This window comes from Adiantum capillus-veneris, chromosome 20 (assembly GCF_014529385.1).
Source record: "Adiantum capillus-veneris isolate H3 chromosome 20, ASM1452938v2, whole genome shotgun sequence".
Classification (NCBI taxonomy): domain Eukaryota; kingdom Viridiplantae; phylum Streptophyta; class Polypodiopsida; order Polypodiales; family Pteridaceae; genus Adiantum; species Adiantum capillus-veneris.
The window spans coordinates 94,236,011-94,260,342 of NC_140950.1; the positions used below are offsets into that span (position 1 = coordinate 94,236,011).

The 24,332-nt window shown below is 44.1% G+C and overlaps 1 protein-coding gene across 3 annotated transcripts in view; it reads right to left on the reverse strand.

Annotated features, from left to right (window-relative positions):
• Positions 1–1,538: 1,538 nt before the first annotated feature.
• LOC147432922 (uncharacterized) overlaps positions 1,539–24,332 on the reverse strand; it is a 65,743-nt gene continuing 42,949 nt past the window's right edge. For 2 of the 3 annotated variants that reach the window (XM_086492666.1, XM_086492668.1), the window contains 4 exons: positions 11,275–11,342; positions 9,277–10,420; positions 3,099–4,838; positions 1,539–2,084 (listed from right to left, as the gene is read on the reverse strand). In XM_086492666.1, coding sequence (XP_086348792.1) covers positions 1,888–2,084; positions 3,099–4,838; positions 9,277–10,420; positions 11,275–11,342 — 3,149 coding nt within the window. In that variant the 3' untranslated portion in view covers positions 1,539–1,887. Of the gene's footprint in view, positions 2,085–3,098; positions 4,839–9,276; positions 10,421–11,274; positions 11,343–24,332 lie in introns of those variants that run through there. The other variant, XM_086492669.1, reaches the window with a different exon arrangement.

Below are 24,332 nucleotides of genomic sequence, written 5' to 3' on the forward strand. Positions count from 1 at the left end.
ACTTACAATGGCCTTTTACCAAGTGCAAGATTGAGCAACAATTGTTCAGATGAAGTGGACATGAGGGTTGTTGACATGAATAGTCTCCAAGCAGGTGTGGATGTTGAAGAAATAGAAGGCGAGATTTGGGTGGCCTCCCCAAGCAATGCAAAGGGATACCTAGGTTTGCCAAAGCTAACAAGCCAAGTCTTTAAGGCAACTCTTCATGCAAATGACGATGCACCTCTTGCTAGGTTGAAATATTTTGTGAGAACAGGAGATACAGGTATAAGAAAAGGAGACTTTATATACATCACAGGTAGAGTACAAGATATGTTGATGTGGAATGGTAAAAGGTTGCATCCATATGGCATTGAGAAACTAGTCTACAATTGTGCCAACATTGCTTTACGGCCTGGTGGCACGGTGGCATTCTCGCTTGAGTCTAGTTATGCATTGGTGGTGCTTGCCGAGATGCTTGATGAGACCATGAGCACACAATCCAAAGAGGCAGTGATACAAAAAATTTGTGAAGTCTTGCAAGAAGGTGATATTACTAATGGCCATATATTTTATGTTGGGCTTCTTAAACCCCGTTCTCTCCCAAAAACAACATCAGGAAAACTTCAACGATGGAAGGCCAAACAATTGTTCCTACAAAATCAGCTACATATCCTCACAAACAACCATACATTAACCTCTTGCTTGTGATGTTTCCCATAATTTGCTTTTGTAGTTACAAAATGGTGATTTGAATATTGATGAGTATGAGACAATGTACAAAAAGTAAGAACTATTGATCAGGAAAACGTTATACAAACTATCACCATTAAGGTTTTGCAATGGTTGAACTCATTTGGAGGCACTTGTAAGTGTTTTTTAAACGATGATTTTTATTCGGCGTGTCCATATAAACACATCCCCTCACAATGAATGAAGCTTTATAGTACCTATAGAATGCTCAAAAAGTTGATCTCCTGTCCAAGTAAAGCTATATCCAACACATTTGCATTCTAAACTATAAGTGTGATATTTGATACAAATATTTAATTCAATTGAAATTGTAATTCTTGCATTTAATTAGGTAATAAAATAATATATCATTTTTTAGATTTAGATTAAATCTGTTCACTCTACTTTTTCTACTTTTAAAGTTGATTGGAGTTTTCATAATTTGTATAAATATTATGTTGGTAGTCTTTTGCATTTTTTCAAAAAAAATCGTGTCGAGACATGAAAACACACAGAACTCTATCAACACTTTTGTGGCTTTTCGCTTCGATCTTGGAGGCTTTCTGAAAGCCCAGACAATTTCACTTCTTTGTTCCTTTATCATAGCCATTCTCATTGTCCTTTGTGCATATGTCTGAAAGAAAATACAGTCATAAGTCACCTTATAGTTTCTGGAGGCAATATGGCTGATTGCCTATGACACTGAAAGGACTAACAGCACGCTTTTTCCATCATATTTTGCATATATATTTACCCTAATGACAAATCACATCATGAAAAAACTCTCTTCTTATTGAGCATTAAATTCATAAATAACAATTTCCAGAAGAAGAAAAAAGTCCTTCAAGACAGTGGAATGTTACCATTGCATTTTCAACAAAAAGAAGGTCAAGCTTCCACTCTTGTCAAAGGACATAATACCATTCCCATCGGCGGGGTAATCATCGAGAATGAACAAAATAGAATCATGGAGGGTACCAGACAGTAAATTTAGTAGACAAGCAAACGATAATTATGAGAGTGAATGAAGGCATTGACTGCCATAAAATACACGTGTCTTGTCAGAGATAGACATGGTATGTACAACCCCAAAACCCAAATAAGTTTTATCAGATCGAAGCCCTTATAATGGAAGTTGCTACCTGCACCCTTTTGCCCCTTCTGTAAATCCAAGTACTAATGCCAGTAGTCACCACCTGAACATCTCTTGCAATGTCTGTAGTAAGCTGATGTCTTCTTTGTATAGAGCTTCCCACATCCAGCTGGACAAGCTACTCTTGTATCGTTAACGATTATTTGACTGCTTTCTTCCTTTTCTTCCTCTACGTAGGGAGGTTCAGGATTGAGCTCGCCATCTTTGGGCAGTCCAGTACCTATGATCAACTCAACAGTAAGCATTTAAAAAACAAGCATATTAGTGCTATCCACACCCTGAACAATTCACTTGACACCCCCCCCCCCTTCTTCCCCCCTTTTCTCTCTCTCCTTTTCTTTGTACACAAAATAGGGCTTGGACTTTATTGATATTACAAACTATACCAAGAGGCAGAGTCCATTACAGATAAAGCCACATCACAAGATATAACCAATGGTGAAAAAACGCCTCCAGATCTCCAGGAAACACAAAGCCGAGGGGAAAAATCGATTGATCAGCATAGGTAATGGTGCAGAAAGGGTAAAAAAAGGAAGCTGAAGAGGCATATGACTCCAGGAAGGGCTGCATAAATCTTCCCAAGACAGGACAGGACCTCCTACAGTCCCAAGTGAAACAACTCTGCCAAGAGATTATGCTTTGTATCTGACCCGACTAGCTAGTGGCACACACCACCACGACAACAGCAAGCTGTACCAACACACACCAAGAAGCTCATCCCATACTGAAGATCTTGAAACATCTCTGTGTTCTACATACCTGCGATATTCTATCTCCCTTCACAAGGCCATCTGGGAGATCTGACTACGACATGAGCAGACCAGATAGAAAGAGAGAGATGGGCCCTCATAGACCCTGCCGCTATGCTGCGGGAACTCTTCACTCCCTACCCACCTATGCATGCCATAGTACACGCCAAGTTTGGTACCGGATAGGAAAACAAATGAAACAAAGCAAGCAAGAAAACAGAAGCAAAAAGAAATAAACGAAACAAAAAGCAGATAGAATGAAAAGAAAGTAGCAGGGCGTGTGTGTGTGTGTGTGTGTGTGTGTGGGGGGGGGGGGGGGGGGGGGGGGGGGGGGGGGGGTGTCTGCGACAAGCATGCAGCAGCAAGCGACAATGATGGAGGGCATGAACCCGTTTTTGAACCACTTCCAAGAACTTTTGACCAATTTCTGAACACCCCTGTCAAGCACTTGCAAAGAGTTTGAGGAGGGTGTGAATGCCATGTACCTTCTGCTGTAGGTTTTCTTCTCTTGTAGGTACGTTGCTGCTTTGAGTTGTTCTTTGACGACCAATTAAGCCTTTCTGAAAGAACTGTTATCCACCTTTTTGGATGAACAGATTTTCTACTTGATTTTCTGGAGGTCATCTCTGAGGAGTTAAGGATGTTATCTTCAACAAGTTTCACAGCAACTGAGCAAAGCTTTTCCAAATTATCCGCTTCAGGATTGCTTGTCACCTCAGTGTGAATACAATTTTCTTTTGGCCTGTTTAACGTTTCACTGCTCTCGAAATCAAATACATCAACATTTGGCTTGGAGTTGATCAAGCCCTCTTGACAGGACTCTTTGGGGGGTGATCCTGCGGATGATGATTCAACAAGACCATCTTTTAACAGGCGCTCTTTGTCATTTCTGTTTGCAAGTCCCTTGATTGCATTCTCTTGGTCCTGCTCCTGCATGAGACCAATGTTAGGGTCTGTTTCTATCATTTCTTTCTTTGAATTCTTTTTCGTGACGTGCTCATCAGCGAACTTAGCTTTCTTTTTCCTTCGTAACTCACCTTCCTTTGTAGTATTTTGCCTGAGAACATTCGGCAGTTCCTTGATAGAGAAAGGAACACCGTTGCTTTCATTGCCCACCTTCAAAGTCTTCTCCCCTGACGCACCTTCTGAACAAGGCAAAGGGTGCTCCTTTCTTCGCTTCTTTTTTTTTTTCCTATGAGTTGCTCCTCCTGACTGTGTTAGTCTCTCCTGCAGCAACAATTCCCCTCGCATGGTTTCACAGCCTCCCTTTGAGCTGACTTCAATGCACTTCTCGCTACTCTCCTTTGCCAAAGGGGGATCGACCAAAACCTTTTTGAGGGCCACAGTTTCATCACCTGCAAAAGAGGATACTTCACAGTTCTGTTCATCAACATTCAGCACAGTTGCATTTTGTTTCTGCATTTCCTTAGGATCTGCATCGACAGTTCGTAATTGAGTTGGCGCATGCTCTTCTAGCAGGTGATAGCTCTCTCCTCCCTTTAAATGGTTGCATGTTTCTGTCGGGTTCTCCAAAGAAACTGCAATTTCTTCAGCTTTTTTGCTATCCGCAATCCCTTGATTATCTTGGCCAACAAACCTGCTACCCTCTAGCACTGAGACCTTGTCTACCTTGAGTACCTTTTTCCTTCTAGGTTTCTTCTTCTTTTGAACTGTCATGTCATGATTACCACCTGCATGGCCAATTTCATGCAACTGCCCATGGAAATCCTCATTACGAGCACCCAAAATTTTGGTGTCATCGCTTGCATAATTCATTTCAGTATTTAAACTTTTAGAAAATGGATCCACCGCTACACCACAAGGTTTTGGATTTGAGGTTCCCTTCTTCTCAGCAATACATGCAAGATTTCCAGTGCCATCGTTCCCATCTATGGAAGGCAGAGTTCTCTTATCTTCATGCAAGGGCAACCCTTGGGCCACAATGTCCTGAGGCACCAAAGAGTCCTGTCTGAAGCAGTTAGAATGGGGCTCCATGGCAGTATGTTCTGAAATATCTAGACTCCTTTTTGGGAGAAATACTTCCTCACCTTCTACAGTTTTATTATCCAGGCTTTGTATTTCACTTTCCTGTGTCTCAGGGATTACCTCTGCTGACAAACTAGCAACAAGAAGAATACTGTGGTCATTCAGCTGGATTGGATAACCCATTGACAAGTCCATTTCACCAAATCTGTCACGACTATTAAGAATAACCTCCTCGGTACCTGCCATAGCCAATACACATTAAAAAAAATTCTCCTCTGGTCATGTGCACTAACTGTGTAACCTGAACACAAATAATGAAACGGCTTAACTACATGACTGCTGTGCTAAGCAAAGGAATAGGAAAACAAATCCACTAAGATGCTCATCATATCAGAAAGGACGTCAACACTACTCACTTCACTACATGGCTGTGATAAGCAGAGACATCCACTAGAAGGCTTGTCATATCAGCAATACATGAATTACGATGTCCATTATGGTGATGGGTTATGATGTCATCCAGTATGTGTGGTGATATCTTTGTTCACAAAAGACATTCGCCATGAAGCATTAGGAGATGGCATCTCCAAGGATAGTTCCAAGCACAACAACTCCTTTGTGTACCATCAAACAAGTAGGTATCCTTTCCAGAAAGGCTTCTTTTTTTCAAGCTTTTGTAAACTCTGAGCTCGAACTCTTCAGTCACAGGTACCACCAGAGAGGAGGTGGTATTCATCCCAAATTAATCAGAGTGCCCTCATCATTCAATCCACCTCAAACAACCCTCCTGAGCACTCAAATGATGCAAAAATACTGGAATGGCTGGCAGCAACTGAAGCAATTACTTGCTATGGGGTCACCAATCCAGCCTCTACCAGACAAGTCTGAACCTTATAATCTAGAGCTCAAGAGCCTAGTAGATCCAAGCACCATCACTTACTGTAAGCTTGCGACCAACCCTCCCACTCAAGTGCCTAAGAGGCAACAAGCCTCAAATACTATCTGCCTTGGCTCTCAGAAACTGATGGATTTGGATATCTCTATGTCTACTATATCCCAGTGCAGATGTGTCATTAAGTGCCGCTACTATGCCTTTGTCGTCTACTGACCTCTGGCCCTTCTTTTAAAACCCACAACCAAGGCATCAAACACTGCTAGATGTTGATATAATTCTTATCCTAAACAAACCCTTGACTGGATCACCAACCAAAGGCACTTGCAGCTGATCTCTCGGAGACATCTTTCAAATTCTCCCAAATTTTTTCCTGATGTCGCTTCCTTGTGAGTTTTGGTTGTTTTATTTTTTCTTCTCAAAAAATCCCATGTTCTCCCCTTCCAGTCACGTTAGCAGTTAAACCCCTGATTTCAAAGAAACACGAATCCAAATTCGTCCTCAGCCTTCATACAAGTCGCTTAGCAAAGCACCAAATCAATCAAAGATAAGCTGAAGCTAAATCATGATGCCAAAGTGAAACATGACCTAGGCAGAAAGAACACAGGCAAGATCATCGTGCCCATTGAACATAGGACTCAACCTTTCCATGGGAGAACTATGTTGTTACAATGCACAGACTATGTTGTGACTCACAAGTCCCTCCCTTAGCACTTGCTACACTAAGCTTGCCATCAGCTTTTTCAAGCTCCAATTATCCTTTGTACCCTTCTCTACAAAGCCTTTCATGTTTATCCACCCAAGCTGGCCATCAGCTCTCCAACTCCCAATTGTTCTTACGACGTTGAAATCTCTCATCCCATCTCATCTCAAATTTCTCAACCAGCGTGTCTCTGTCATCCCATTTGTGTCTCCCCTGTTTCCATTTCTGCCATGTCGCATGTGTTTCAAGTGTGCGCACCCAATTACATGTACTTGATACTCCCATGTTCTCATTTGCTCTAATGTTATTCTTAGCATTGTGAAGAGAGATGGGTTGTTCTCTTTCCATGTAGTCAATGTTGCTAAATTAGCTATAGCTTAAGAATTATACTTCTAAAATGAATTGTCAAAATAACTAGATTCATAAGTGAGTATATTTCGGTTGCGGCAGCAATGACTAGAGCATCGGAGATAGAATATCCCTAGGACCATCCTCGAACAGGTGTTATGAATATTTCAATGCGTCACGAGGTGGGTGACACCAGCACAAAGATGGTCGGAGCAAGAATCCAAACAGAGTGAGAATAGCGTGCAAGAGACAAGCACATGAATGAAGATGAGTTCTCGATAGCTTGAGGAGATGCAATTGCTTTCCAAAATAGCAAGTTGCTATTTGGTTGCTTTCTGGAAAAGCAGTTGCTTTTTCCACAAAGAAGTCTATGTCGACATTGCATCTGTACATGTGAGTGCATCCGGGGATGCTTGGAAATTGTGTGCGCAAGCATCTGTTATCCACATGGTGATTTTTGCAGAGTTTCTAAAGTCCTTACATATGTTACGTAATACAGCGGTGCACTTTTAGTGGGCAGCCCTTCGACAGAAAAGAGGGCAGCAAATCGTTCCAAACACGATAGACCTCATCTAACTTGAAATGGGGCCCTCACAACTCTAGCACCATGGACTCTTGATGGCACCACATACGGTGGAGCACTGAGCATATCTAGCACAGAAAGACCTAGAAAGCAGAGGCTCAGCTAGCTGAATATGTAACTTCTCTCATTGCTGCAAATATTCAAATCTTCCTTTTTCTGTAGAGAAGTTGAACCATTCAATCCAGCAAAACCAAACCAATGAGGCCCAATATCTTAGTTTTCTAAAGAGGAGCTGAAGCATATTTCTTTTCTGAGAAAAAGATCCTTCTATTAGTTACTGAAACTGCCCATGGGGCTACAACCACCTCTGCAAGAGAGGGCTACAACAAACATAAGGGGGAGACTCTCCCAATGAAAAACAACATATGTACAATGAGGCTAAATCAAGAGATGGGAGGAGGGAAAAGCCACACAGGTGGGCGGTAGTGCCATCTCAGCACACCCTGGACCATGGTGAAGAAAGGCCCAGGGCGCCAGAGTCGAAGGAAAGCCTCTCTACGCTCCCGCATGCGGTCGGAGCTACCTTGGAGTCTCTCGAACTGTCCTCTGAGAGTATGGATCAGCTCTAGCCAAAGATCACCAGCAGTCTCTGCTGGTGGTACAGGACGAGCCTCAAAGATGCGGAAGCAGCGGGCCCGCCAGATGAACCAGAGTGTCAGGCCGCAGATGAGCTCCCAGCACTCCTCTCTCTCACTGCACCACTCCTGTGGAGTAAGCTCTGTAGCAGGCTGGGGTGTAGGTCGACCCCCCTGCATCATTATCATCCTGCTGGTGGAGGATAACTCAAACTGAAGTGCTGGGCCCGTGAGAGTGGACCAAGCAGCTGCCCCCCAAGTGTACTGCCGTGCCGTGGAAAGAGCTGGCATCAGCCGAAGGACACGAAGCCAAACCTGTTGTGCCAAAGGACAATCCCAAAGACAATGGCGCTGACTCTCCACAGGATGGTCACAAGCTACGCAAGCTGCCGAGAGACCACTATGTACAAGCCAGCTCCCAACAGCTGTAGCTCGATGTGCAACCAGCCACCGGAACAAAGTGACTCGCCGCGGCTGTCTGGAGTCCCACAACCTCTCCCAAAAAGCTGACAAGAACTCAGCTCTGAGACCCTCCTCCTGCCAATGAGGCGCTGCAGCAGGACGAGCCTCTCTCTGTGCTGCCAGTATGTGATGTCCCACTTGAACAGTGTATTGAAAGAAAGGGTCACCTGGATGGTCGATTGAGGAGAAAGGGTCCCGAGGAGCTGAAGCATTCAATCCAGTAAAACCAAACAACCTGTGAGCCTCAGTAGTTATGGTAATCCAAAATTTAACATATCAGGACAAGTTGCAACCCTCTTATGCAGATCATTTCCGCAAAATTCAAAGAAACAGATCAGGAACAAATAAAGCTACTGCATGTTGGTCGGTACCTCCTTAAGTGACCTCAATAGTCCTCGTCAAAGAGGAATTTTCAAAGAGGCCCCATCCAGATAATCTCTCAATGTGCAACTCAATGATCTGTGTTCCAAATCGCTAGAAACATTAGTTGCTCTTTCTAAACTGACCCACAGGCTGGTTACACACCTTGTCACCTCTTAACTATCAACCAAACATGATAGACCTCATCTAACTTGAAATGGGGACCTCACAACTTCAGCTCCGTGTACTATTGGAGGCACCGCATACGGTGGAGCATTGAGCATATCTAACAGAGAGAGACCTAAAAAGCAGGGGCTCAGCAATCTCATAACGTAACTTTTTCACTGCTGTAGCTATAGGATACTACTGATACTTACTTTCCTAAACAGGAGTTGAAGCATTGAATGCAGAAAAACAAAAAAGAGAGCCCCAGTAGTATGGTTATCCAAAATTTGACATATCAGGACAACCCTCTTATGAAGATCATTTCCCAATATTCAGAGAACCCGATCAGGACCAAAGAAAGCTGACACATTGTGGTCCTCGCACATGAATTTTAGCACATTGAGACCCTTGGGACATGCCAGAGGATATTATGAGTTGTGCAAGGATATGTTAAGGGAGGCTATTGGTTATGCACAAACAAACACTACTGAATGAGCAAGTAAACTTACAAAAAGCTTCAAAACAAGTGATTTTCTTGGTTATGCTCAAGAGGAAAATTTTGTGAGAGTAACTTGAAATAAAATCTTACCTTCTGCCCCGTTTTCAGCTGATATTTGTGAGCAGGGAAGCCCTCCTCCTCTTGGTGCTTTACCCAATGTTTGATGAGCACCCTCCTCTTCCATAGTTGTGTATTCCTTTTCATTCAGAGAAGACTTCAAAGCATTCAAATTCGCATGGCAGCTTCTAACTTCCTCTCTATGATTGTGAAGTAATTTACAAACTGCTGGACTTGTTTCTAGCTTCCACGAATTATCAACAGAAGTTTCTTCAATTGGAGAAGGGGAATCCTTACTCTGTTTTCTCTGAATGCCATCATCTGCCATACACATGTTGGTGGTGAGGATATTGTCTGCTTGTGATTTGATATTTTCTGGTTCCTTGTAAGTCTCTGCAAGCTGTTCATCTCCCCTTTTTTCTGACTCTTTATACGTCTCTGTAGACTGTTCGTCCCCCTTTATAAGTGCCAATTCTTCAGTCAACTCATGTCTGCTAACACTATTTTGCCTGGACTGTTCACCAGTATGTTCTTGAGTGTTTATGTCCCCTTTTCTGCTGATAAACCCTTTTGTTCCAGAGCTCAGATCTTCATCGCTGTCAGGATGATAATTGGCTTGTCTGTTAACTTCCGCTTTCTTTCGCTTCCCACCCGGTATTTCCTCCTGAGAACACTTCCTTTTTCTGCATTTTCGGCCCTTATCCACCACCCCTTTACTACCAGCAGCTCTTTTAGTTAAGTTCAGTTGTGAATGAGACTGTGTATAAGGAGCTTCTTCTGTGGAAAGTAGCGGGCACCTAAAATTTTCATGATTTATCCAAGAAGTCTGACTGTTTGATATCAGTGGAACCCTGTCCTTGTAATCTTTGAGAACCTTTTCTCCACATAAAATAGGACTTGAATTGTGTGCAAGATCCTCATTGCTATTTCTATCAACACCCAGACTTTTAGTCTCAGCAGACTTGGCCAATAACGTGCCATTCTGAGGTTCACATTGATTCCCTGTCTTTTTATCTGCGAGGCTTCCAGTTTCAGCAGATTTGGAACTACGTAGAGCTGAGGCAGGCCTCAAAGGCCCTGAGGACACGTCGGCGTGTAACTTGTTCCATCTTTTCCTAAAGATCTGTCCAATGAGCAATGAATCTGTCACACGATATTGCCGTTGGCTGTACTCTACCTACAAAAAGCAGCATCATTCTGGTAAGCCTTGCGAACAAGTGACCATGCTGCCAGAGTTGCCAGATATAGAGCATAGCTGATGGCTGCTAGATTCATCTTCAGTTGAATATTTGTTCATAGCATAAAACATCCATGCTCTATTTTTTCTACTTGACAAGAACAACATCTGTCTGTTCATGCTCGAAACTCCCCCTTGTATGCTTCACAAATCATTATTCCCTTTTTAACTGGCAACTTTATGCTATAAGCTAAGCTTTTGGATGCATGGTGACGCATGCACTAGAACTACATATGCACTTCATGGCATTTCTTGTTTTCCTACATCCCATCAAAGAGTGCCCAAGCCACCTATATTGTATGTACAAACAGGGGTAGGACCAAACAAGAATTTTAAAAAAAAAAACCATACAAGAATACAGGCAATCACACAGCCACCCCCGCCCCCTGCCCCCCCAAGACAGGCATGCATGCACACAGACCCACACAAGAAGCCAGATGTAAAAGACAAACTGCGGGCAGAAATAACAACCAGCAAACTTCAAAATGCAGACAACAGATGTACATAAGAGATATTTAGTGGACTTGTCCCTTCGCGCTCTTCGAGAGCGAAAGAGCTGAATACATCTTTTTGACAAGGAAACAATAGAAAGGGTATAGACTTTGTTGAGCTGTATCTGTCATTTTCATAACATTTTTCTGATAGATAAAGCAAATAGAAAAAGGCCTCACCTATGCATAGGTGAGAAAAAGCTAGCAGGCATTTCAAAGTGCGGGAACTGTAGCAAAGAGCTTTCGCAATCACCCAGAAATTTTATTTCAGAAACATTGACAAAGGGGGTGGAGGAAGCTTACCATCAAGGCTAGAATATTGATTGATCCATATTCTGGAAAACACGAGAAGTGTCCTGTTTCAATAATCCCTGCAAAGAAAGCAAATCCAGTAATCAATAAAATCCATTTCACATGCAAACAAACAGGCTGCACTTCTTTGACACTCGTATCAAAGTTGTCCTGAGTGCACTGCAATAAATAAGTTTGTTATGTTTTTCACTGATGTCTTTCAATTACAGCGAATCAGCTCCTTAAAAACCAGCATTCAACATAAACAAAAGCTCTATTTCTAGGTTATTAGACTTTATCTCCTTCCTTCTGGAGAGTGTGTTCAGAATGATATCTCAAGCTTAAAGTTTCAGGCTTTCAAAGTTTTGAGGATTCAAACTAATTTAACAAAAAATGGTGTGCGTGTGCCTGTGTGCATGTATAGAGATAGAGCAGCTGCAACAACGTCCTTGCTGCTGTTAGCATTAACAGTCTGAAAAATAGGCATGGAAAGGGTTGTGTAGTACATGATAAAGATGCGTCAAAACCCCTCACATCGATTTCCTACAATTGCATGGGAAGCAAGCAAAAAAGTTCAAAAGACGTATAAAAGCAAGATCTTGAGCACAGGATGGATGCAAGACATAAAGAAGTGGTTTGGGATGGGATGCATTACCCTTGCTACATGATGCCTCAATTGACTCGCAAGCGAATGAAGCTTTTCTACAACACCAATGCATTACGGCTTGGGAGGAATCTGGTGGGTTACGCTTCATACATTACACCACCCATATTTCCCCCAACTACAAAACCATGTTCTTCGTTGAAAGGGGAAACAATACTCACACTTACATGATTGAGCCTATCCCCTTGTCAGTGATACGCACTATCGCATTGAAACTACAACAGCAAATTTGCCAGACTCGTCTGCTTGTCCAACAACTTTGGTTAAGAAACTTTGGTTGACATGAGAAATATCGCCAATTCTGATGATCAGTGTGCACTAGTAAAGTCTAGACTAAGCAAATAATACTTCTAGGAGCTCAAAGCATGTATAACTCCTAAGAGCCTCTTCTCGTAAATCTGTGCAACCCTTTTTTACTTTGAGGAGAAGACAACTCTCATAAACTACCAGCCGCTGTAACAGACTTGGACACTCCAAGTCAAGAATCAATCGCGACAGCACCAAATAACCACTTCAAAACAGTTCACAGTTCACAGTAGATTGACACTGGCCCGGCGGAGTTCCGTGCCTAGAGATATTGGCCCCAAAAACTGGCGCCCCTTTCGGTATTTCTTTTTGTATTAATCAAAGTTCAAGTACAAGAGTGGTTGGGTCTCACTCTCAGACTCTGCGTCCACATGCTCTGCAGAGTGGGAGCCCAATCCACTTATTTATTTTACAAGGGTTGCCAAAAGCAGAGCCCAAAAGCTCAAAATCAAAAGCCTAAAAAATAAAGCAGAGGCTCTTTCTCTCACAAGCTCTCTGGAGCTTCAAAAATAAAGCAAAATATTTTCTCTCTCTCTTTCTCTGACATTGCGTAGCATAAAAGCAAACTGCCGTAAAAGCAAGTCTCCGCAATTTCCGGAAATCCTGTCGTACATTGTGCCGCAAAAGCGGGATTCTACCGTACGATGCCACGTCATCATGTCTCCGCACTTTCCGGGATTTCCCCTACTGTCATTAGAGTTAGGGTTAGGGTTTCTGTGGTTTTAGGGTTAGGGTTTCCAAAATTAGGGTTTCAGCAGCAATTAGGGTTTCTGCTCTCGGGCAGCCATGTCATCACTTTGTGACATACCCCCCTCTTGAAAGCATTGTAATCGCCCTCGATTACGCCTGCAAAACAGACAGAGGCCATAAACCGTCTTAGTAGACACTGACTGTTAGCATCTACGTACTAGGAACACACATGTAGCACATGTACCAATCGACAGTCACATCACACGACATCACAGGACATCACTCGACATCACAGGACATCACATGACATTCAACATTCATTCGGATCTTAGACAATGATTTATCGGCAATGTAGCTAGCAATTGCATCTAGATCCAATCGGGACCTCATCGATGTCCGATTGACTAACCCCTATTGCAACCATGTCTATTCGAGATCAATTAGACCAAAATGCTGCAATCATTTCCTCTATCAGTTCCTGCACTTAAAAAGAAGTCAAGAACAAATCAGTATCATACTCAAGAATTCCATTTCATAAAGTCATACAGCAGAATACTGTCATCTTTTAGTATCCCTGAAGCTCAAAGAGACATCAGTGACTCTAGTATCAAAATCGAGGCATCTGTTGACAAAGGAGCGGAGTAACTCTCCTCTTGTGCATCCCACTGCACCAGATCTCCGGCCAAGCTGAATTCTGGGTTCCATTTGGAGTAGACTATGCTAAATCAAAAGCCTCAAGGTAAAGTTTCACAATCTGAGGAGTATCTGCTAAGTCCTCCTCCATCCGCTTCGCATCCAATGCAGGATAGTTCTTGAACTTAACCAAGAACCGCCTTCGGGCTTTACCTTTATTCTTCGTATCCTTATGTGCCAAAATTTGTTCAGGAATAAGGATCTCCTCGTTTTCTTCCACTTCGGGTTGCTCATCAGTCTCCCCATCATCAGGCACATCACCTTTAAAAGGTTTCACGAGACTCACATGAAATGCATTGCGAATCCTCCAAGTGTCGGGCAGTTTCAATCGGAAGGAGACATCATTTATCTTTTCAGAGATCTGGAAAGGTCCGTAGTATCGCATACTAAGCTTTGGAAAAAGCCTCTCCTTTCCCTTTTTCTTTCTGAGGCGTGCCTTCTCAAAACATAAGAGCACCCAATCATCCTCCTTCAATTTCAAGTCGCGACGATGGCGATCCGCTGCCTTTTTCTGTCATTCTTGAGATTTCTGCAAAGCCTCGCGAACCTTGGCAAAAGCCGTATCTAAGTCTCGCGTATATTCATCTGCTTCAAAAATCTTATCTTTCGTGCTTAGGAAGGGTGGAACCTTCGCAACACCTTCAACAATTCAAATGGCGCCTTCCCCATCGAAGAGTGTATCGTGTTATTGTAGGCAAATTCCACCAAAGGTAGGTACTTTTCCCATTGAGTCTTTTGATCCGAGATATAAGACTTCAATAAATCTAGAACCACCGAATTGGCAATCTCAGATTGCCCGGCAGTCTGCGGATGGAACGATGACGAGAACTGCAACCGCGTGCCAATGTTCTCCCAAATTGCCTTCCAAAACAAATTCGTAAATTTGGGGTCCCTGTCGGAGACAATCGTCTCAGGCATGCCATGTAATCTGAAGATCTGGGCCACAAACAGTTTCGCTAAGTGATCCGGCTTGACTGTTTTCTTCACTGGAATGAAATGAGCCTGCTTGCTAAATCTGTCAATAACAGTCCAGATACCATCGTGACCACTTTGTGTTCTCAGGAGATCAAAAATGAAATCCATTGCGATACTTTCCCAGGGGTGGGTGGGTATGGGTAATGGCTATAACAATTCCTGTGCTTTATGCCTGTCAAACTTGACCTTCTGGCATACCAAGCAACTGCGCACAAACTCTTCCACATCCTTCTTGAGTCTCGGCCAATAGAAGTATCTCTCTACCCCTTTCATGGTGGTAGCAATGCCGCGGTGACCCGTAAAAGGTGGACAGTGGCATTCAGTCATAACCTTTTCCCTCAACGGCTGTGTAACGCACAACATGGTTTTTCTCATCAAGTAGCCATCCCGAATGGAATATCCCGCTACCGTCTCCCCATCCCGTATCCGTGTGAAAACGTCTGCAAAATTTGTATCTGTGGCATACTGGTCGACCATATCCTCGAAGCTCCTATGATGTATCGCGGAAATAGCCAGAACCAATGGCTTCCGAGACAAAGCATCTGCCACCACATTCTTCTGTCCCTGCACATGGACAATCTGGAAGTGAAACTGTGACAGGATGTTCCTCCACCGCATCTGCTTTTCCGAAAGCTGCTTCTGTGACAAGAAGTAGCGCAAACTCTGATGGTCTGTAAAGACAGTCAAATCCGCTCCGAGTAGGTAATGCCGTCACTGAGTAAGAGCATGGATAACCACCAAAAGCTCTTTCTCATAAATTTGTGCTGTCATTTCCCGCCTTGAGAACAATCGGCTCTCGTAAGCAATGACATGGCCTTCTTGCATTAAGACTGCACCCAGACTACGACCACAAGCATCACAATATACTTCAAATGACTTCTGCAAGTCCGGCAATGTCAAAACTGGTCCCGTAGTCAATTTCTCTTTCAATGTCGGAAAGACAATCACCTATGTGGGTCCCCACAAGAAAGGGACTCCTTTCTGTGTCAAGATATGCAAAGGGGAAGCAACCTCTGCAAACTTTCGAATGAACCGCCTGTAGTACGAACACAGCCCCAAGAAGCTTCTAACTTCATGGACATTCTTCAAATCGGGCCAATCATGGATAGTCTGTATCTTGGCCGGATCCATTTGCACTCCCGCTGCTGAGACAATGTGTCTCAAAAAGTGTATAGGAAAAATTCACTTTACTTTGCATTAACCACTAACTTGTGATCTCGTAATGCCTGAAAGACCTGAAGCAAATGATCTCTGTGTTCTGCCTCATTCTTGGAGAAAACAATGATATCGTCAAAGAACGTGCCAACAAATAGCTTGTACTTTTGAAAAATCTTGTCCATCATCCAGTCAAATGTCGCAGGAGCATTGGTTAAGCCAAAAGGCATCACCAAAAACTCAAATAACCCAAAAATCGTCCGAAAAGCTGTCTTGTAGACGTCTCCCGACGCGATTCTGATCTGATGATATCCACTCTTCAAATCAATCCTGCTAAAGCACAAGGATCCTTGTAATCTGTCGAGTATATCATCGATCCTAGGAATCGGAAATCTGTTCTTAATGGTGATTTTGTTGAGAGCTCTATAATCGATGCACATTCTCCAAGATCCGTCTTTCTTCAAAACCAACAACATTGGAGAGCAATACGGTGAAGTACTAGGCTCGACAAGACCCTTTTCCAAGAGGTCTTTCACTTGGTTCATAATCCTTCATTCTGTGCTCGGCTCACGCGGTACGGTGACCGGTTCGGTGGTGTGCTTCCAGGTATCAGATCAATGGTATGATCTTCAGGACGAGCAGGTGGTAACTCGCTTGGTAGGCCCTCTGAGAAGCAATCGGCGTGAGAGTGGAGAAAATCTTGGCCTTCTTTATCAAGTTTAGACATATTTGTCCTATCGTTATCACTCAATTCTTTCATAAAGATCGAGTAAACAAACAGATTGAATTTCGTTAATTTAGAAATGGCCGAAGCTGATACAATAGGGACAGACTCGCCCTTCAGTTTCATGTCAAGTACAATGGTTTTGCCCTTCTCTGTAGTCAATGTCGCTTTCCTCGCCCGATAATCGACCACAGCGTTGTTCTTGTGGTACCAAGGAATCCCTAAGAGAACATCACAACCTTCCAAAGGCATTATGAAAAAGTCCTCATGCCCCAAATACCCCTGACAATGCAACCGAAGTTTGCCAATGACAGGTGTAATGGCTACGTCCCTGCCGGGTGCCGCTAGAACAGCCTCTGCAAGTGGTCCAATCCGATCGGGAGTGATCTCGAGTCCCGCCGCCAATTCTGGTGAAATGAAGTTCGCCTTGGCTCCTCCATCAAAGAAGATCAGGGCCTCTTGGTCTTTCACTTTGCCCCAAGCTCGGCAAAGTTCTGTACTTTCGTCCATGGTGTTGAAATCGGTACCCACACAATCTGGAACCAGTCCTGTTTTCATCTTGCCTTTTCTTCCACGTTCCTCAGCTGCTCTCGAACTCTCGGGCCTTTCGTCGTCCTTGTCATTCTGTTCTTTCTGTGCCTTTTTAGGGCACTTCGCGGAGATATGACCCATGTTCCCCGCATCCAAAGCACTTCCCCTCCCTGATGAAGCGAGATCTCTCCTGAGGAGTAAGCTTGGGTCGTGCATCCTTCTTTTTTGGGTTGCTCTCTCTTTCTACTTTCGTTCGCTGAAGTCTGTTCGGCTCGTTGTGTCATGACCTCATCGGTGGGGTAGGTCACACTGCCAAAGTGAATGGCAAAACCCCCTTTCGCATGACTCATCAACTCCTGAATAGAAGTTGACTTCTGTTCCAAGCAGTGATCACGGATCTCTATAGGTAGACCCAAGGTAAACCGCTCAATTTGTTCTGTGAACAAGATCTTCTTGAATGAAGAGGCGGATAGAAAAGAGCTCCAGAATCTCTCGCAATAAGCGTCCACTGTATCTCTCTTGGTCATCCGAAGACGGTTCCAAGCAGCTCGCATATCGCTTTCATACTCTTGAGTCAACCAAGAAAAAATAAAAAGCTTCTCAAATTTCAGCCATTTAACTGGCGTAGTCTTGTTTAAAAGAAGCGTAGACCACCAAGTTCGAGCATTCCCCTTAAAATAAGAGGCAGCCCTCCGAATCTTGGAGTGCTCTGAGTAGCGTCCTCCCGCAAAAGCGATGTCAAATTGCTGTATAAAAGACAAAGCCTTCGAAGCATCTTTATATCCTGAAAAAGTGTCAAATTTGATTGACTGTCCACCTTCCTTAAACTCTCGGACTTTCTTGCTTTTATCTTCCAAAAAGTCATACTGGTTGGCTTTATAAAAATTCTTCTTGTTCACATAAAAGTTGCCGTCATCAGAGTCTGAACTATCTATAGACAAGTCCTCTATAGAACTATCACTCACTCGGCGAGATTTAGACTTCTTGCCTTTTTCTTACCCTTTCCGAAGCGTTGTTTCTTGCTTCGCTTTTTGCCTTTTCTGTCTTCTTTGCTCGAATCCGAAGAGCTAGAAGAACTGTCAGAAGAAAAAGAAGAAGAAGAAGAACTGGGTACTCCTTCAAATCGAGCACGCTTCTTCTGTTTCTTTGCCTTATCAAATGTCGATTGACGACCCAAATATCCCGGAAGTGCCTTTCTTCTGCTTTTTGGCCGTGCTTTTTAGCTTTGTTGTACGCGTCAAAAAGCTGAGCAATCCGTGCATCAACCACCTCTTCTAATTCCTTCCCTGAATATGTCTTGTGAGCAGAAGGTTTCTTGAGAGCAGGTTTCGGGGTTGGTGGTGTGGTTTTCTGCCACTGCTCATGCACTTCTTGAAAAGAAGTCTCGCTCATATATTTTGCCAATTTTGGGTCCTTCGCAAAACTGAGCATCATCTTTGTTGCAACGCCGATCAATTGACGACGCTCCATCTCTCGTCGCTCCGCCCAAGTAGGCCGAGGCGGGCCATACTCTCTGCAGGAATCTTCGTTGTGATCCCTTCCCGCATCTCCGGATGCAGAGGGAGTCGATTGATCCTTACGTGAAGCCGTTGGTGCCCGGAAAAAAAAATTGGGATCGTATTTCCCGTAGAAAAGAAATCGGCCGTGCTCTGATACCACTGTAACAGACTTGGACACTCCAAGTCAAGAATCAATCGCGACAGCACCAAATAACCACTTCAAAACAGTTCACAGTTCACAATAGATTGACACGAGCCCGGTGGAGTTCCGTGCCTAGAGATATTGGCCCCAAAAACTGGCGCCCCTTTCGGTATTTCTTTTTGTATTAATCAAAGTTCAAGTACAAGAGTGGTTGGGTCTCACTCTCAGACTCTGCGTCCACATGCTCTACAGAGTGGGAGCCCAATCCGCTTATTTATTTTACAAGGGTTGCCAAAAGCAGAGCCCCAAAAGCTCAAAATCAAAAGTCTAAAAAATAAAGCAGAGGCTCTTTCTCTCACAAGCTCTCTGGAGCTTCAAAAATAAAGCAAAAGATTTTCTCTCTCTCTTTCTCTGAAATTGCATAGCATAAAAGCAAACTGCCGTAAAAGCAAGTCTCCGCAATTTCTGGAAATTCTGTCGTACAATGTGCCGCAAAAAGCGGAATTCTGCCATAGGTGCCACGTCATCATGTCTCCGCACTTTCCGGGATTTCCCTTGCTGCCATTAGGGTTAGGGTTAGGGTTAGGGTTTTTGCAGTTTTAGGGTTTTTGGCAGATTTTAGGGTTTGCAGGTTTTAGGGTTAGGGTTTCCAGAATTAGAGTTTCAGCAACAGTTAGGGTTTTTGCTCTCGGGCAGCCACGTCATCACTTTGTGACATCCGCTGTGGAGATAAGAAAGTACACTCCGCAATGTGGCTCTTCATCTGCATATACGAATGTAAACCAGCCCTAGTGTCGAGCCCTCCATATCCGTGACATGCAAGAGCACATGAACATGCTGCAAAGCCACCGTAAGGTCCTGCACCTCCATCCAAAATCTCTAGAACACACCTCCGTATGCATCTAGTGATCTTTTGTTGGGCAATGTGCATGTCCCTCCCAAGAGAAGCCTCTATCTTTGAGAAGTTATTTGGCTGTTTCATGAGACATCATATAGAGGACTTGCCATGGTTCGTAGGCATTCCAAAAGACATCCATCTTCATCTCCCATTCGGCCTTGCTCTTGCTAATCTTCTCACTTAGGGGCAGCATAGGCTGGCCGATAACCTTCGTGGACATCAGCCTTTGCATATCCAGTCATTCGCTCTACGAGCATCCATCGGGTTTGCAATTTGGTTCACACCGGGCAGCAAAGGCTGACCGGTAACCAACAAGGGAATCGTTGATCCAAGAGGCAGTCCATTGGTTGCAAGTAGATGTATCATCACCATCTGTCACAAACTAGTCACGTGGCTGCTTGGTACACACACACTGCCCGCTGAAATGATGACGTGGCAGCCCTGTACAGATCCGGAAATTACGCATCTCTGCTGACGTGGCATGCCGTACGGAATCCCATGAATTGCGGTGCTGTTGACGGCAGACAGTGGCAACTTTTTGACTTTGCTTTATTCTATGCAATAAGCAAGAGAGAAAAGTTGCTTTATTTTTACAAGGCTTTTTATTTACAGCTTTTGGGGCTTTGCTTTTGGCATCCCTTGTAAAACCTTTATAAGTGGGCACGCCTCCCACTTCTTAGGGGCATCTGGACACAGTCTAAGAGTGAGAGCCTCCCACTCCCTTGTACTTTGAGTTGCAGATTAATACAAAAAGAAATACCGAAAGGGGCGCCAGTCTTTGGTGCCAATATCTCTAGGCACGGAACTCCGCCGGGCCATGTTGAATCAATTGTGAACTGAGAACTATTTTGAAGTGAATTCCTGTCGTGTCGGGGTAGAATCTTGACTTGGAGTGTCCAAGTCTGTTACAGTCATAGTAACAGGGAATGGTTGTTTTCAGGTCTCCGTTCCCCGTTCCCATTCCAAGCTCCCGTTCCGAATCCCCGTTCTGTGTTTCAAACGTGAGTACCTGTAACAGGGAATGGCATTTTGTTTGGTGTTCCCGTTCCCGTTCCGGTTTCCCGTTCCTGGTAACTATGGTTACAGTGGTATCAGACCACGGCCGATTTCTCTTCTACCGGGAAATCCAATCCTTTTTACGCAGCACTTATGGATTCAGACAAAGATCATTCGACTTCCTCTGCATCCGGAGATGCGGGAAGAGATCACGAAGAAAATTCACGCAAGGAGTACGGCCCGCCTTGGCCTACTCATGCGGAGGTTGAAGAGATGGAGCGTCGACGATTGATCAACGATGCAACAAAGATGATGCTAAATTTTGCGAAAGACCTGAAATTTGCAATATTTATGACTCGGACCTCCTTCGACGAGGTGCATTCACAATGGCGGCAAACCATAGAACCACCCCTCAAACTGGCACTCAAGAAACCTCCTTCTCCAAGGATGTTTACATAGCAAGAATTAGAAGAGGTGGTTGATGCACGGATTTCTCAGCTTTTTAACGCACAGAACAAAGCCGACAAGCACGACAAAAAGCAAAAGAAGGCATTGACTTCCCTGGTTATTTGGGTCGTCAGTCTACATTTGCCTCGGCAAGAAAGCAGAAGAAGCATGTGCGATTTGAATGCGTACCCAGTTCTTCTTCTTCTTCTTCTGACAGTTCTTCTAGCTCCTCCGACTCAAGCAAAGAAGACAGAAAAGGGAAAAAGCGAAGCAAAAAGCAAAGCTTCGGAAAGGGCAAGAAAAAGGCAAAGAAGTCTAAATCTCGCCCAGTCGTTGACAGTTCTACAGAGGACTCGTCTTTGGATAGTTCGGACTCTGACGACAGCAGTTTTTATGCAAAGAAGAATTTTTATAAAGCCAACCAATATGACTTTCTGGAAGATAAAAGCAAGAAAGTCCGAGAGCTCAAAGAAGGTGGACAGTCAATTAAATTTGACACGTTTTCTGGATATCGAGATGCTTCGAAGGCTTTGGCCTTTATACAGCAGTTTGACATAGCTTTCTCTAGAGGGCGTTACTCAGAGCACTTCAAGATTCGGAGGGCTACCTCTTACTTCAAGGGAAATGCCCGAACTTGGTGGTCCACGCTTCTATTGAACAAGACAGCGCCAGTTAAATGGCTGAAATTCAAAAGGCTTTTTATTTCTTCTTGGTTGACTCGAGAGTATGAACGCGACAAACGAACTGCTTGGAACCATCTTCGGATGACCAAGAAGGATACATTGGACGCATATTGCGAGAGATTCTGGAGCTCTTTTCTACCAACCTCTTCATTTAAGAAGATCTCGTTCAAAGAACAGATTGCGCTGGGACTTCCTACGGAGATCCGAGATCACTGCTTAGAGCAAAAGTCAAATTCCAATCAGGAACTGATGCGTCATGCGAAACGGGGTTTTGCCATTCATTCAGGCAGTTTGACCTATTCCACAGATGAAATCATGACGCAAAGGACCAAGCAAACTTCGAACAATGAAAGTAGAAAGAGAAAGAGCAACCCAGAAAAGAAAGAAAAGGATGCATGACCCAAGCTCACTCTTCGAGAGAGAGCTCTCTACATCAAAGAGGGGAAGTGCTTTGGATGCGGGGAAACTGGGCATATCTCTGCGAAGTGCCCTAAAAAGGCACGGAAAGAATAGAACGACAAGGATGAAGACAGGCCTGAGGATTCGAAATCAGCTGAGGAACGTGGACGAAAAGGCAAGATGAAAGCAGGACTGGTTCCAGATTGCATGGGTACTGACCCAAGCACGATTGACAAGAGTACAGAACTTTGCCGAGCTTGGGGCAAAGTGAAAGACCAAGAAGCCATGGTCTTCTTTGATGGAGGAGCCAAGGCCAACTTCATTTCACCTGAATTGGCGGCGCGGCTCGAGATCACACCTGATCGGATGGGACCACTAGCAGAGGCAGTTCTAGCGGCACCCAGCACGGACGTAGCCATTACACCTGTCATTGGCAAACTTCAGTTGCATTGTCAAGGGTATTTGGAGCATGAGGACTTCTACATAATGCCCTTGGAAGGTTGTGATGTCCTCTTGGGAATTCCCTAGTACCATAAGAACAACGCCGTGGTCGACTATCGGGCGAGAAAAGCGACTTTGACTACAGAAAAGGGCCGAACTATTGTACTTGATGTAAAACTTAAGGGCGAGTCCATCCCTATTGTATTGGCTTCGATCGTTTCAAAATATATGAAATCCAGTCTATTTGTTTACTCGATCTTTTTGAGATTTGATTTGATTTGATTTGGTATTAACGTCCGCGGGGGGCCAGAAATGACCCATGGGAACTCAAAGTGATACATAGTCTCCCCTCACGGGGGTGTACGGTGTGGTGTGTGTTATTCTCTTTTTGTGTTCCTATGAGTGTCTTTTGATGCTCAAGTATGCGGGTGAGGTATGTGCCGAGAGCTGTAGGGGGGGGGTCTGTCTTGGATAATAGGTCCGCAAAGGTAGAGCAACCGCTTAGAAGTGGTTGAAAGTTAGCCCGGATGTAAGCGTATTCTGGGCATTCCAATGTCACATGTGCTTCATCTTCGGGAGCTTGCATTGTACATGATGTGCATATCCGTTTAGAAACATCAATTTTCAGCCAGCCCTCTGTTTCTATTTTGAGCATATGTGACCTTGTGCGCATCAAAGAGATGGCTCTTCGTGCCATGTGGGGCATGGGTGTTCATATGTGGGCCTGAGCTTCCATTGGGTTTGTGCTATAGCCTTCCCAATACTTTGTGTTGACATGCTTGTGATGGGGGCTTTTCACAAGACAAGCTCCCATACCCCTCTTCTCTCGTCCCCACCCCATGGAAACCTCCTCTTAGGGAGGGAGTGATAAAAGGCATTAGAAAAGTAAGAAGAAAATAAAGTATGATTATGTAAATATATGAGAAAGGTAAAATAGGCCACCTCATGCCTGCGGGGCAACCCATCCCCACCTTGCCTCCTTTTTCTTCAGTGATGTCCCGCCGTGTGTCCCTTTTCCTCTCCTCCACTCAAAAGGTCAACCCCCTCTCTCTTCCCCTTGTCCTTTCTCCTTTTTCTCTCCCCTCAAGCTACCCCACCTCTCACCAATAATGCATTATAACTCACCAATAATGCACCCTAACTCACATGCAACTTATGCCATCTTCCAAAACAGTATACCCCACCCCCCTTTTCTCTCTCCTACACTCTCCCATGATCCAAATACCCCCCTCTCTCTCTAAAATTCGAAATCTCTCTTGTCTTGTAGCCAGATGGCCTCCCCCACACTCACACACACTCAGTTTCACTGAAAAAGGTGCCCACAGACCCATCCCCACCCAGTGGTTACCTGATTTTCTTGTGTTCACACACATCTGCACACAGATTCACCTCTTAACACACTCCCCTCTCTCCCCTCTTGTAATTACTTTATTCTCCATGTCACCTCTCACTTTTTTTCATCAACCCATCTCTCTCTCTTAGTCTCTCTCTCATGAGACTGCTGTTCTGGCACATATACACACAGCCAGACAAGTGGGGCCCACAGTCACATGGCCTATGTAGATAATGATTTCTTCATTTCTAAATTCTAGAATTCCTCCCCCCTCCTTCCCTATATAAAGAGGGGTCACCATCACACTAAACACACACACAACATCACCAAAGAACACACTATGCACTGTGTGTGCCTAGTGCACACACACACCCACACCATCACCACCACCGCAATCACCATGCTTGTCTTGAGCATGACCTCTACACCCTTGGCTATGGAAGATGAAGGGCAACTAAATGAAGGATGATGGCCATAAACCTCGTGCGAGTCTT